At 41.1% G+C, this 15,907-nt stretch overlaps 1 protein-coding gene across 1 annotated transcript in view; it reads left to right on the top strand.

The window, feature by feature from the left end:
* The first annotated feature begins 2,273 nt into the window (after positions 1 to 2,273).
* LOC308351514 (organic anion transporter 7-like) overlaps positions 2,274 to 15,907 on the top strand; it is a 34,549-nt gene continuing 20,915 nt past the window's right edge. Inside the window, exons 1-5 of the mRNA XM_080817240.1 lie at positions 2,274 to 2,991; positions 3,682 to 3,785; positions 12,927 to 13,081; positions 13,180 to 13,348; positions 14,687 to 14,810. Coding sequence (XP_080673366.1) covers positions 2,590 to 2,991; positions 3,682 to 3,785; positions 12,927 to 13,081; positions 13,180 to 13,348; positions 14,687 to 14,810 — 954 coding nt within the window. The 5' untranslated portion in view covers positions 2,274 to 2,589. The remainder of the gene's footprint in view (positions 2,992 to 3,681; positions 3,786 to 12,926; positions 13,082 to 13,179; positions 13,349 to 14,686; positions 14,811 to 15,907) is intronic.

Genomic DNA, 15,907 nt, shown 5'->3' with positions numbered 1-15,907 from the left:
GGAACACTGAAAAAATAAAATAAAATAAAATAACTGAGATTAACATGCTGAGGGCTCTAATGGAAAAAGCGGGCAATATGTTAGAACAGTTAGATAATATCAGCAGAGAGCTGGAAACTCTAAGAAGCAATGGAATGGAAATGCTGGAAATCAGAAACTCTGTAATGTAAAAGATGGATGCCTGTGATGGGCTCAACAGCAGCCTCATGGCGAAGTGAAGAATAAAATAAGATGAAATCAGAGAGGAAGGTAAACCATAAGAGACTCTTAACTCCAGGAAACAAACTAGGGGTTGCTGGAGGGGAAGTAGGTGGGGGGGGAGGGGGTAACTGGGGGATGGGCATTAAGGAGGGCACGTGATGGAATGAGCATTGGGTGTTATATGCAACTGATGAGTCACTGACCTCTATCCCTGAAAGTAATAATATGTTATATATTAATTAATTGGATTAAAAAAAAAGTATCCATAAGCGTGACGGCTGGTTGTTGGAAAACTTCCAAACTTAAATGCGAAGTGAAAATAGAATTAAAAAAAAAATTTTTTTTAAAGATTTATTTATTTATTTATTTGACAGATAGAGATCACAAGTAGGCAGAGAGGCAGGCAGAGAGAGAGGGAGAAGCAGGTTCCCTGCTGAGCAGAGAGCCCGATGCGGGGCTCGATCCCAGGACCCTGGGATCATGACCTGAGCCGAAGGCAGAGGCTTTAACCCACTGAGCCACCCAGGCGCCCCTAGAATTTTAAAATTTAACAGAATTGGTAATTGTGAGACAGCAGCAAACTGTAATAATCTTGTAACAGAAATATCAGGAGAGAAGAAGGAGGGAAAGGACCAGTGGAAACTTGAAAGTAACCATGGCTGAGCATCTTCCCAAATTAAGGACAAATACCACATCAAAATCAGTGGAAAGGCCCAAAGAAGATTGATTTCTTTAAAAAAGAGACACACGCATCCAGGTAGAAATTGTATCATTGTTGCCAGAGTTCGGGGGCAGGTAACCAGGATTGCATGTTAAGTCAACAGAACGGTTTCTTTTCGGAGGTGATGAAAATGTTCTAAAATGAAGTAATCGTTATGGTTTCTGAGTTTTCCCAGGTTTTAGACTTAGCAGAAAAAAAATACTCCAAAGCAGCTATTAAATATGTTCACAAAATACGTTTGAGAATGAAAGGCAGACATGGGAACAATGACCTCAAAGGATACGTCAGTAAAGAGAACGCATGACTTGGACGGTACAGTTGCTGAAGTGTTAAACCCACCAATTGTCTCAATGGTTGATCAAAATGGTAGCAAAACAGAATCATCGAACGTGAGGCTGGGGCAAGAGGGTATCCTTATGTCACACAAAGAGCAGAAAGAAAACACACTGGCAAATTCTCCAAGACAGCGTAATGGCCTTTGAGGAACAGAATGTAGCTTTTTCAGATTGGCTTCTTTGATTTAATAATTTACATTGGTTGCTCATCCATGTCTTTTCCTGACTTGATAGCTCATTTTTTTTCTTTTCTTCTTTTTTAGGGTGATAACCCCTTGTCTGGGTGGACCACAGTTTATTTACTCCCTTCGCCCCCCGAACAGACATCACAGTTGTGGCCAGATTTTGGCAGTGATGGAGAAAGTTGCTGCGCACATCCCTGTGCAGGGTTTTGAGTGGACGTAAGTTTCCATTTTATTTGGGTAAATACCAAGAAGCATGACTGTTCCCGTATTTTCTGTTCAGTTCCTCCATAGCCCATTGCGTGTTAGCCCCGTGAATGTTTTATACGGTCGGAGGGTCGTTATTTCTGTTCCTCTGTCACCAACTACAAGAAGAGACCCGTAGAGACCGTATCTTATCCACTACTGTGTTCCCAGCACAGAAAAGGTCCTCACAAAAGTTATCTGAAGGAATCAATAAGCCTGTGGAAGTCAGCCTCTTTAGGAACTTAACCACTGCCTTAGCCTCTGCCCTCTGTCACTCTCTACTCTGCCCACTTTTCAAGTTAACTTATTTTTAGTGTGAATTCGTGGTTCGATTTGAAGTGAAGCAGAGGGTCACTTTCCACCAGGGAAGGATTGCACCACACTTCACGTGCTTTTGTTTACTCGGGGTTATTTTCATTAACTCTTTTAATCAAAATCAGTACTACACTAAACCTTTAGGACTTTTCACAGGAAAATCAAAAAGCGTTCCCTTTAGGGGCTCTCAAGGGACACATTCTGCAAAGAACTGGGATCCTTGTAGTAGGTTTATTCTGTTATTTACAGATGTGGGGATCAAAGTCCAGTGCCATTTCAGGGCACTGCTGACGAAAAGACTTTTCACAAAGTGCACCTTTAAACAGTGCTGATGGTCAGCTGTTGGAAGCATCTCAGCAAAATACTTCTCTGGGACTTTAAAGAAAACAGCTACCCGCCTGATCCCCAAACAGTTTGGAGAATCAGCTTCCGTGGCCCTGGTGGAGGTGAAGCGGGGCCCATTGAGGAAAAAGTGGGGTCAGGATCAACACACGCTTGGTGTGACATAGTGAATGGAGACCCTTCTCCCTTTGAATTTTTCTAAATAAAGTCCTTTTGCCTTCCACGGGGGATCACTTGTTCCGCCTCGATGGCCTTTCAGGACCTCTTGGATCAAGTTGGAGGCCTGGGAAGATTCCAGATCCTTCAGATGGTTTTCCTTAGTCTCTCCAGCCTCATAGTGTACCCTCATGTTTCGTTGGAGAACTTCACGGCAGCTGTCCCTGGTCACCGCTGCTGGGTCCCCATCGTTGACAATGACACTGTCTCTGCTAATGGCACTGGGATCCTCAGCCAAGAGTCCCTCCTGAGAATCTCCATCCCGCTGGACTCAAACCTGAGGCCAGAGAAATGTCGTCGCTTCATCCATCCCCAGTGGCATCTCCTTCACCTGAACGGAACCTTCCCCAACACGAGTGAGTTAGACACAGAGCCCTGTGTGGACGGCTGGGTGTACGACCAAAGCTCCTTCCCCTCCACCATTGTGACTAAGGTAAGACATCCCGTTTACCTTTTGTGAGTACACAGTCTGGGTGTTTAGAGGCGGCACAAATAAAGAACATCCTTCAAGCCTTTAATCACCATATAGGTGTTCATTCTTCATTATTTCAGGAAGTATTCTTTATTAAATGCCACTGATTACGTATTTAATGAGTCTAAGGACTAAAAAGTAGATGTGACCTGCAGTTATATGGCTTTTATTCTTAGGAAGACCAAAGTTTAAGCAAGGAATTTATGTAACCGGTTAAACTTGTTACACTCGTGAATTAGAAACATCAGGATATTGATTAAAACCTCGGAGCACAGACTGTGCCCGGGAGCAGCCATGCGAGATCTGTAGTAAAACTCTGCCATCGGTAAAAGTTTAGAGCTTCTCCAATGATTGCATTCTGCGGCCAAGTTTGAATCACCGCGTACGAAATGAAACAAGGCATTAATATAGCCAACAAGTTTAGAAGAATCCTTCTAGAGGTAGTTGTATTTAGGCTGACACTTGAATGATAAAGATCAGCTAATGCAAAAAAAAAAAAAAAAGAAAAGAAAGGAAAAAGGAAGCTGGAAAGGAAGAAGGCAGCCTGATATAAAGAAATATATAAGTCATTTGAGTAGCTTCAATCAGGTTTCCACTGAGGGGTTATGAGGTGCTATGCAGCGCTCCTTTGCCGGTTTCCTTCTCTTCCAGTGGGATCTGATATGTGAATCTCAGTCACTGAAATCAATGGCCAAATTCTTATTCATGGCTGGAATGGTGGTGGGAGGCATCATATTTGGTCATTTATCAGACAGGTGAGTGTCTCTGATCAAGGGAGTATTTTGTTGAACCAACACATCATTCTTCCATGAAGACACACTTATTGTCAATTACACTGGCCTGCGGGCTTCTGTGGTCCCCAGGGATCTAGAAACCCATGGGGGTTCACAGTCAGTGTAGCAGGTGCTGTCAGCTGTGACTGCCACATACAGGACACAGAAACAGCATCTCCGTCAGACATGGGGACATTTGCGGACAGGGTTTAGAGAGGAGGTGACACAGCATGTGGTTTAGGAGGATGGGGAAAAGTTACCTCTGGGAACAGAGAGGATGTATCATGACATAAGATTTGGGCTATTTGAAGACACAGATACGTAAAACGATGTCCCAGACTTTGGCCAGGGAGGCGTGTTCAGTGCCTCCTGGACGCTGTGAGCTGAATGCTTATGGATTCCAGAACATGGTCACCATGTCCCTGTTTCCCAAGTGTGATGGGTAGGCATTCCTACTAAACTTGCTGTGTCCATAAATATATGTCTTGATGGTGTACAGAAAACGTGTTTCCAGTGACCTTGATTTTTGTTTTTGCAAAAACAGCACTTTAAAGGTAAGTTTTCAACCATGTAATTAATCTAATGACAACTGCCGTCACGATTTGTGGTGTTAGAAATTGGAGAATCCTGTGACTGACAGTACCACTTCTGAATTGCCAGCACCAGGCATGTCTCCTCTGGGGGTTATGGAGAATTAAGGTTCCCCTTACCACTTACCAACACGATGTCATCTGTTATGTCAGCTGGAAACTGTGAACTCTGAAGGTATGACAGTAAATGTAGCTTTTAATAGTGTTCCAAGTCAGAGTGTCCATTTCTAATGGTTCCATAACACAGAACCACCCACTTACAGAAATAAAAATAAAACCATATCTCTGCGGCTGATTCATTTTTTGAAAAGAATTCCAAGATCATTCGGTTGGTAAAATATAGCCCTTTCAACAAATGGCTCCGTGACAACTAGATAGCCACATGCAAAAGAATAAAGCTAGATCCTTACCTAAAGCCATAATAAATATTAACAAAAATGGGTTAATGACTTAAATACAAGAGCTAAAACCATAAAACCCTTAAAAGAAAATGGGGGAGGGTGAATCTATATGACTTTGGATTTGGCAATGAATTCTTTGATATGCCACCGAAAGCATAAGTGATGAAAAGTATCAATAGATAGACTGGTCTTCATCAAAAATTAAAAACTTTTGCACCTCAAAGCACATTATCAAGACAGTGAAATGATAACCTATGTAATGGGAGAAAATATTTTTTGTAAATCATATGTAAGCCGCAAAAATAGGAAAACAGACCAATGGAATGGGTATAGTATCGGGCATATATGAAGAACTCCTACTCTCAAAAACAAAAAGACAAAAAATCCAAATTTTAAATGAACAAAGGACTTGATCATACATTTCTTTTAAAAAGATGTACAAATGGTGCATAAGCACATGAAAAAGATGTTCAACATCATGATATTGAAAACAATGGTAAGTCAAAGTCACAGTGAAATACACTTCATACTTACTAGAATGGCTATAGTATAATATAACAAGATGTGGGGGGAGCTTCTGGGTGGCTCAGTTGGCTAAGCCTCTACCTTCAGCTCAGATCATGATCCTGGGTCCTGGGATTGAGTCCCATGTTTGGCTCTCTGCTCAGCGGGGATTCTGCTTCTCACTCTCCCTCTGCGCTCTTCCTTTCTCTCTCTCTCTCAAATAAATAAATAAAATCTTTAAAACAACAACAAACAAACAAAATACAACAAAAGCAATGGGGCACCTGGGTGGCTCAGTCAGTAAGTGTCTGTCTTGGGCTCGGGTCATGATCCCAGGTCCTGGGATTGAGCCCCATATCAGGCTTCCTGCTCAGCGGGGAGCCTGCTTCTCCCTCTCCAGCTCCCCTGTACTTGTGTTCCCTCTCTCGCTATCTCTCTCTTTCATAAATAAATAAAATCTTTAAAACAACAACAACAACAAAACCAAGATGGAAAATATGCATTCACAAGGATGTAGAGAAATTGGAAGTCTGCTGACAGGAAGGTAAGATAGTACAGCCACTGTGAAAAATACTTTGGAAATTCTTTAAAAAGTTTAATGTAGAGAAACCATATGACCTAGCAATTCCATTGCTAGGTATAAAACCAAAAGAATTGGAAAAGGGACTCAAAGAAATATTTACACAACAATGTCATTGCAGCATTATTCACAACAGCCGGAAAGCAGAAACAACCCAAATATCCATCAATGGCTGAAAGGATAAAAGGGGATCTGTACATCCGATGGAATGCTTTTCAGCCATAAAAAGAAATAAAGTTTTGGTCCATACGATAATACGGATGAACCATGAAAATGTTATGCAAAGCAAAATAAGACAGACAAAAGAGGACAGATACTGTATTCACTTCTATGAAATATCTAGAATAGGCAGATACATAGAGAAAAAGGTAGGTTAGAGATGCCAGAGGGTGGGGGAAAGAGGACTGAAACATTATTGCCTAATGGACACAGAGTTTCTGTTGAAGATTTTGAAAAGTTCTGGCAGTGGATAGTGGTTACACAACATTGTGAATCTAACTAATACCAGTAATTTATAACTTTAAAGTGGTGAAAATGGCAAATTATATTTTTTACATATTATATTGCAATGAAAAAGGAACAAAATCAAGAGAATAAGAAGACAAGTCATAGGCCAGGAAAAAGAATACTTGCAAAAGATTTATCTGAAAAAGGGGTTTTTATCCAAAATATAATCTTTTTTAAATTGTGTTATGTTAGTCACTACAGTACATCATTAGTTTTTGATGTAGTGTTCCATGATTCATTGTTTGTGTATAACACCCAGTGCTCAATGCAATCCATGCCTCCTTAATACCCATCACCCAGCTCACCTATCTTCCCACCTCCTCCCTTCTAAAACCCTCAGATTGTTTCCTGGAGTCCGTAGTTTCTGATGGTGCAGCTCCCACTCCAATTTCCCTGCCTTCATTTCCCCCTTCCTTCTCCTAATGTCCTCCATGCTATTCCTTATGTTCCACAAGTAAGTGAAACCATATGATAATTAACCTTGTTTGACTTATTTCCCTCAGCATAATCTCCTCCAGTCCCATCCATGTTGGTGCAAATGGTTGGTATTCATCCTTTCTGAGGGAGGCATAACATTCCATAGTATATATGGACCATATCCCCTTCTACAACCCCTATTGATCTATCTTCACATAGTCTCTCTCCTTGTCCACATGATTGCTAAATCCATCCAGGGAATTTTTTGTATTAGAAACTGCTTTTTCAGCTCTCGAATTTCAATAACTTTGGCTTACCCATATTGCTGTCCCTATGAGAATGTCTCTTTCTAAGCTTTGCATTTCATAGGTTAAAATCATAGTTTATTTCTCTTTGAGAATCGTTATATGACCACTTTAAAATCCTTGTTGGTTAGTCCCAAATTTTGTCTACTTTCAGCAGAAATCCAAAAGATTTCCATTCTCTAGGGAATGGAGTTCCATTTTCTTCGTTCTTCATGTAGCAGGATATTATGAATTATATCTTGAATATTATAAATAGTAAGTTGTGAAGATTCTGTTTCCCATTATTACTCACCAGTAATACTGATTCCTTTATTTTAGCAGATAATTTTCAAGCCTCGGACTGAACTAAAATCTATTTCCTTTCTTTTGAAGATTTTATTTATTTGTTTGACACAGACAGAGAGAGATCACAAGTAGACAGAGAGGCAGGGGCGGCGGGGGAAGCAGACTCCCCACTGAGCAGAGAGCCTGAAGAGGAGCTTGATCCCAGGACCCCAAAATCATGACCTGAGCCGAAGGCAGAGGCTTAACCCACTGAGCCACCCAGGAGCTCCTTTTTTTTTTTTTAAGGTTTTTCCTTAAAAAAAAAAATTTTATTTATTTATTTGAGAGAAAAAGTGTCGGGGGAGAGAAGCAGACTCCTGCTAAGCAGAGATCCCAACATGGGGCATGATCCCAGGACGCTGAGATCATGACCTGAGCTGAAGGCACATGCTTAACCAACTGAGCCACCCAGGCACCACTAAAATCTATTTCTTTTTTTTTTTTTTAAGATTTTATTTATTTATTTGACAGACCGAGATCACAAGTAGGCAGAGAGGCAGGCAGAGAGAAAGAGGAGGAAGCAGGCTCCCTGCTGAGGAGAGAGCCCGATGTGGGGCTCGATCCCAGGACTCTGGGATCATGACCTGAGCTGAAGGCAGAGGCTTTAACCCACTGAGCCACCCAGGCGCCCCTAAAATCTATTTCTTATGCAGAAGTTCCAACCTCAGTTCAGATCTTTGTCTGTAGTTGACCTGCTTTGAGCTTATTCTGCATGTGCGTACTCTAGGGGCTATTTAGGGGATGTGAGGTAGACACAATTTAAGGATCCTCTCTTTGCCACTTTCCCTTGCTGGGACCCTAACTCCCTTTGATGTTCCCAGTTTCCCACCTTCTGTGACCGGGTTCCCCAGATCACAAAATGCCTGCCATTCACTTCTCTCACTGTGTGGATTGCCCCTTGTTCCAGGCTAACTGCTCTGGAAATAGGATCTTCCCTGTATTGGTCTCCATCTGCCCTCTTCGACGAGAGCAAACACTCCCCACCACAATCCACCTGCTTCTGTTCACTCTCAACTAAGCTCAGGTAGTTGCTTTTTGTGTTCTGTACATGTGTCTTTTCTGAAAGAGTGAAAGACAAGCAGTAGGGTTTAAGACCTTATTCCTGTAATCTGAAATGTACCCATCAGAGCCTTTTAAGAGGATTATTATGATAGAATATTTTAAAAATATCATTCTTGATGCTCCATTGATAATTAAGTGGGAGAGCCGGAGTGGTGGTAGGGAAAACATTTAAGAGGCTATCAAAATAATCCTTAGGAAAGATGATGGGAGTTTCAATTAGGAAGGTGTCTTGGAAATGGTAACAAGTAGCTCTCTTTGGAACATACTTGGTAGGTAGATGCAACAGTTTCCTGATGGTTTCTGGTTTTTAAGAAGGAGGCTTTGGTGTGGCAAATAGAGGATCAAGGATTATATCTGTATCTTCAGCCAGAGCAAATGGATACATGCTGATATCATTTATTGAGATGAAGGAAAATAGGAAATGAATCATATACAGAGTAGAAAGTCAAGACTTCTGTTTGGGGTGTAATAAATTGGAAGTGCCTCTTAGTCATGCAGCAGGAGATTTCAAGTAGAGGAAAACAGTGCTGAGTATGGACTTGATTGAAAACAGTCTGTCCCAAATATAACCCCTGGCCAAGATTACACTCATCTAATAAATACCCAAGCCGCCATCTTCCCATGACTGTCCCATTAAAGGGGAATATATGGCCAACCAAGGAGAATCTAAAGTTTTATATATTTGAGAGAGGTAAGTGGCAGGGGAGGGGCAGAGAGAGAGAGAGAGAGAGAATCTCAGGCTGACTTCCTGCTGAGTAGGGAGCCCGCCAAGAAGCTTGATCTTAAGAACCTGAGATCATGAACTGAGCCAAAATCAAGTCAGACACTTAACCAACTGAGCCAGCCGGGCATCCTTAGAAACTACTCGTGTTTTTTAATTCATGCATGCTAAAAAAAACTAGGAGTGATGTGTCACGTGGTTTGTAACTGCCATTCAGATGGTTCAACAGAAAAGAACGTGTGTGTGTGTGTGTGTGTGTATTCACAAAGGCAAAGAAATACAGCAAATATAGCAAAATGCTCTCTAGTGGTGAATCCGCTTGAGATTTACAGCAGTGTTCATTTAAACTTTCATATCTGACAATTTTCAAAATAAAGAGCTAAGAACAAGTCCACTCAAGTGGGAGCCACATACATTCCGTTGTATGGAAGATTGTTTTTAAGACACTTGAAACTTTCTATTATAGTTTACAGAGCTTTAAATAAAATGTTTTAAATAAAATTGGTAAAAATGTATACGTAATTTTGTAACCTCTTTTTATGCACATGTTTACAGTTCTACATCATGTTTTCTTTTCCAATTAAAAAATATTTTAGACAGAGTCTCAGGGGGAGGGGCAGAGGAAGAGGGAGAAAAAGAATCTTAAGCAAACTCCACACCCAGTGTAGAGCCTGACTTGGGGCTCAATCTCTTGACTGAGATCATGACCTGAGCCAAAACCAAGAGTGGGACATTTAACTGACTGAGTCACTCTGGCACTCCTCAAATAAAATATTTTTTCAAATAAAGTTGAGAAAACTATACCAAAAATGATATACACGTACAAAACTTCTCTAGTTACATCATCAAACACAGTTATTCTAACATTACTGTGTTAGCCAAGGTAGCTAGTTACAGTAAGGACCCTAGAATCAAAATTGAGATTTTAATAAAATCATGATTCTCACTGTCTTCACGGTGTGGTGTGGGTCACGTGGCCCCCCCCTCCTCTGAGCAGTGGCTCAGGGAACCAGCGTCTTCCGTTGCGTGACTTTTTCACCTGCACCTTTTTTGTTTCCAGCCACGCTGTCCAAGAGAATGAGCAGGACCTAAGCGGACCTTGTATGAACAGGCCTGGAAGTGGCCTTGGTCACTTCTCTCCACAATCCATGGTCAGAATGCAGACCTGTGACTCTAACTTAAATAGAAGGTCAGGAAGAGTCATCTTCCTCAGCATCTGGAAAACAAAAAACAAAAAACAATGGTGAACATACAACCAAATTGCCCAATCAATGATTAATGAAACAATCGTCTTTCTATTTTGCATGGCACAAATTGTTCTTCCTTTGACTATCAACCACAGACGGTTGAATTATACTCATTTCATGAGACAGTGTCCTCATTAGTTTGGCTATGAATTCCTTTCATGTTTGTATATATGTGTTTCATTTTTTCCCTTATGTCCCAATCCCATTTCCTTCTTCCCAACAGGGGTCATTATAATGCATTAACTGTATTTCTTTAAATTCATATGTGCTTTTTTCAAAATAAATGACATTGGTTTACATATATTTTAATTCACAGAGGTATGTAAATGTGTTTTTTAAAAGATTTTATGTATTTATTTGACACAGAGAGAGATCACAAGTAGGCAGAGAGGCAGAGGGGTGGACTCTACTGAGCAGAGCGCCTGATGCGGGACTCAATCCAAGGACCCTGAGATCATGACCTGAGCTGGAGGCAGAGGCTTAACCCACTGAGCCACCCAGGCACCCCGTAAATGTGTTATTATCTTATACTTTCTCTTTTGTACCCATTGCTATGTTTTTTGAGGTACATGCACATTCCTATGTATACTTTTAGTTCATTCTTCTAATTGGTGCACGGTGCTCTACAGTGAAGATCCATGATGACGTTCCTCATCCATTTTTTGGTGATGGACAACCAGACTGTTACCAAATGCCTGCTGCTCTAAATATCACTGTATTTTAAAGATTTTTTATTTTGTTTATTTATTTGAGAGAGAGAGTGCACACGAGCAGGGAAGAGGGAGAAGCAGACTCCCTCCTGAGCAAGGAGCTGGACATGGGGCTTGATCCCAGGATCCTGGGATCGTGACCTGAGCAGAAGGCAGATACTTAACCAACTGAGCCACCCAGGCGCCCCTAGATATCACTACATGATATATCTTTAATACAGCTGCTTTTCATTTTGACTGACCAGACTTTCCAATAGTTGTCATTACATCGTTTCACTAACCATAGCATTTCTTTACCTAGATTTAATTCCATTTCAAATGGAAATGTGAGTGTATGTAATATAAATACTCAGAATATAAAAGATTTAACACTATGTTATAATGGAAATATTCTGCAAGCATAGCAAGGATTTCAGGGTTTTTGTGCAATCCCACTGGTTGTCCACTCCTGGTTATACAGAACCAGCACAGGTGTCTCGTCCACATTGTCCAGAGAAAGGTCCTCTCTCCCAGAAAACTGAAACACTGAATTCTCCTTCCTTTTTAAAAATACCTTCTTGGGGTGGCTCAGTTGGTTAAATGTCTGCCTTTGGCTCAGGTCGTGATCCTGGAGTCTTGGGATCAAGCCCCACATTGGTCTCCCTGCTCAGCGGGGAGTCTGCTTCTCCCTCTCTCTCTCTCTCTGCCTACCACTCCCCCTGCTTGTGCTCTCTCTCTCTCAAATAAATAAATAAAATCTTTTAAAAAATAAATAAAATAAAAATACTTTCTTCTTCTCTGTTTCTTTACCCTCATCTTACCTAATCTTTTCCTCTGACAATTCACTCTAAACTAAGTTCTCTGAGTTGTGGCTCCCTTCTTACTTTAGAGAAACATGTTCTAGGCCTATAAAGCCAGACTGAGCAGAGACAGGCTCTAATGCAACCCATCAGCAAGTTTGCTGTATTGTTCCCTGGATGTTCCTTTCATATAGTGTGTTCATGACCTGCATGGTCCCGGAGTCCCAAGTATAGATTTAGATCTTATCTTAGTGAGCTCAAGCTACCACAATAAAACACCAGAGACCAGGCAGCTTAGACAACATAAATTTATTTTCTCAAATTCCAGAAGCTGTGACGTCCAAGATCTAGGTGCAGAGAGATTTGGTTCCTGTGAGAGCTGTCTTCCTGACTTCAAGACAGCTGTCTTCTTGCTAGAGCCTCACATGGCAGAAAGAGGACAACAATCTATCTTCTTATAAGGGCACTAACTCCATCATAAGAACCGCCCTCTCATGACCTCATAGAAACCTAATTAGCTACCACAAAGCACATCCCCAAATACCATTTCACTGGGTATTAGGTCTTCAATATATGAACTGGGGTGGAGGCAGGGGATGCAACTCAGTCCATGGCAGCTCCCTCATGTTCTAGACACTGCACAGAGTCTAGTGTGTCATCTGTCTCTGTTAGTACAAGGGACCTTTGTGATGTGTCAAAATTTCCAGGATAGCAATCGGTCTCATATGGCTTCAGTGGGTCTCAAAGGTCTGGTAACAGACTGGGGAAGAAGCTTTGTTATACTCAGTATCTATTTACAAACAGGAGGGTTTCTTCTGGGATGACCTCCTGATGACTAGCTCTTGATTTTTTCAAGTTCCAAGGGCAAAGTTTCATTTATCAAAACATGCACTAAATTTCAAAGTGTGCCTTCTTTTTGTTAATTTTCCCCACAGGTTACTCTTATTCCCCCATCTAACCTGTTCCCATTCCTCAGGTTTGGGAGGAAGTTAATTCTCAAGTGGTGTTTCCTCCAGCTGGCCATTGCCGACACCTGCGCAGCCTTTGCGCCCACCTTTGTCATTTACTGTGTGCTTCGCTTCCTGGCTGGCTGCTCTACCATAAGCATCATGACAAATAATATCATGCTGTGTAAGTAAACACTTGGCGCCTTTGACATTTTCTAAGTCTGGACTTTGACTTTGAGATTCCATCTTGGAATTCAAAATCCTGTTTGTGTTTTCTGTCAGTTGTAGAATGGACAGTGCCCCGATTCCAAGCCTTGGGAATAACTGTGGCAGTCTGCACGCCTTGCGTAGGACAGATGATCCTAGGAGGACTGGCTTTTGCCATTCGAGACTGGTACACCCTTCAGCTGGTGGTCTCTGTACCATTATTTGTCTCTTTCCTTTTCTCAAGGTAAAGGCTTTATTTTTCCCTTTGTCTTAGAGGATCCTGGGATGCAAGATACATGGAATCAGGTCCTAAGAATTCTGTTTGGTTCTTAGTTGAGAACTCGAGCACATGTTCTCTTAGTAAGGTTCCTATGCACACTTCAAGAAACTGAATGGGTAGAGTTGCCAGATAATTTCAAGGACACTCAGCTAAGTTTGAATTTCAGGTAAACAACAAAATCTTTTTGTATAATACTCCAAATACTGCATGGAGCATAGCTACACTAAAAATTATTCACAGTTTATGTGAAATTTCTCTCTCTCTCTCTTTTAAAGATTTTATTTATTTATTTGACAGAGAGAGATCACAAGTAGGCAGAGAGGCAGGCAGAGAGAGAGAGAGGAAGAAAGCAGGTTCCCTGCCAAGCAGAGAGCCCGATATGGGGCTCAATCCCAGAACCATGGGATCATGACCTGAGCCGAAGGCAGAGGCTTTAACCCACTGAGCCACCCAGGTACCCCATGAAATTTCTCTTTATCTGAGAGTTCTGTATTTTTTATTTCTCAGCCTGATAGAATATAGGGTGTCTTATTCAAGTAAAATTTCAAATAAACAACAAATACTTTTTAAAAAATTTTTTATTTCTTTTCAGCGTACCAGTATTCATTGTTTTTTCACCACACCCAGTGCTCCATGCAATCCATGCCCTCCCTAATACCCACCACCTGGCTCCCCCAACCTCCCACCCCCCGCCCCTTCAAAACCCTTAGGTTGTTTTTCAGAGTTCATAGTCTCTCATGGTTCACCTCCCCTTCCAATTTCCCTCAACTCCCTTCTCCTCTCCATCTACCCTTGTCCTCCATATTATTTGTTATGCTCTACAAATAAGTGAAACCATATGATACTTGACTCTCTCTGCTTGACTTATTTCACTCAGCATAATCTCTTCCAGTCCCGTCCATGTTGCTACAAAAGAATGGATAAACAACAAATACTTTTCAGGACGAGTAGGTCCAAAATATCACATGGGAGATGGTTATACTCAAGAATTACTCATTGTCACTGTTTATCTAAATTCAGATTTAACTAGACACACCATTTTTATTTGCCAAACCTGGAAATATTCCCCAGAATAAGAGTGAGGGGCAATATGACTCCTGCTTTATATTGCCAGTAGTGAAAAGGTACTGCATGGAGAGGTCATCCTCCCAGTTTTCTAGTTATGGTAAAGGAGAACGTAAGTTTGTGTTTCCTGGTATAACAGAACAAGAGGTAGATATTAGATGGGAAGGGAGAGGCGTTTCAGGACAAAGCATATGGACACATGAGAGACTTGGCTGCACCTCTGTCTTCTTTGATCAGGTGGCTGGTAGAGTCTGCTCGGTGGCTGGTTATCACCAATAAATTTGAGGAGGGCTTAAAGGCACTGAGAAAAGCTGCACACAGGAATGGAAGGAAGAATGCTGGAGAAGCCCTCACTGTGGAGGTGAATAGGAAGAGGAGTGGGGTATGGGGTATAGGAAACCTGTGACCTTGGTGTCTATAAGGTGAATAAAAAGTGGGGACACAGTTCTGGCTTCGGGTCCTCTTACCTCATTGTCCTGGTTCTCAGTGGCCATCCACGTTGTCTGAGTTGATATAAAGAGAATATCCTGTTGTTGGGAACTGAACACAGATATTTTTACTCAACAAAAGCAGATAGCTCTTAGTGTTTATGATCATAAAGATTGTGTATTTGTTAAAGAAAGTAACACAAACGAAACCATTTCTTTCCATTCATATTCTGATGGCCTTTTTGAGGAGAGTAAGAACAGTAGAAGGGAGGCTTAGTGACCATGCAAAACAGAGCATGGCAACTTGGTCATACGCTCTTTCACTCATGGTAGTTACCCCGTGCCTCCCTGGAGAGAACGGCATTGGTCACAGTAGTCCACACATCTGCTTTGTGGAGTTTACATTCTATTTATTACAAGTTCCAAGAGCATGACAAGTTCCAGAGAAGTCTCCCTCCCCACCCTGGGCCTGGATGACAGTTATTGTTGTGGATCATTAAGTAAACCATTCATCATATCATGAACATGTACATTATTTATCAAAAAATTATAATGTTCTAGTCATGGTGCTTGATCCTAAATTGCAGTATGGGACAGAATTCCATTTTTATTAGTCTTAGTATTTATTAGTCTAGTATTAATAAGAGAAAAATCAGGACATCTTAAAATTAACACATATTATGAGATCTGGCTTCTTAAACTTTTAACTGTATGATAACGGTGTTGTTAATTATAAATACAATGATCTCTCAAACTTTTTCGTCTTGCATGACTAAAACTCTATACCCATTGAATAGCAATCTCCCATGTTCCTGCTCCCTGGTCCCTGATAACCACCATTCTATTTATTGTTTTATTTATTTTAATATTTTATATACTTCATATAAGTGGAATTGTGCAGTATTTTTCCTTCTGGGACTGCCTTATTTCATTTAACAAAACTTCCTTGAGATTCACCTGTTGTAGCATCTAGCAGGACTTCCTCTGTTTATGAATGAATCATATTCTGTTTTTACGTATGCATCACATT

Source organism: Martes martes (genome assembly GCF_963455335.1).
Source record: "Martes martes genome assembly, chromosome: 10".
Taxonomy (NCBI): domain Eukaryota; kingdom Metazoa; phylum Chordata; class Mammalia; order Carnivora; family Mustelidae; genus Martes; species Martes martes.
The sequence above is the reverse complement of the archived record's forward strand: the minus strand, read 5'-3'. Positions and strand labels throughout refer to the sequence as shown.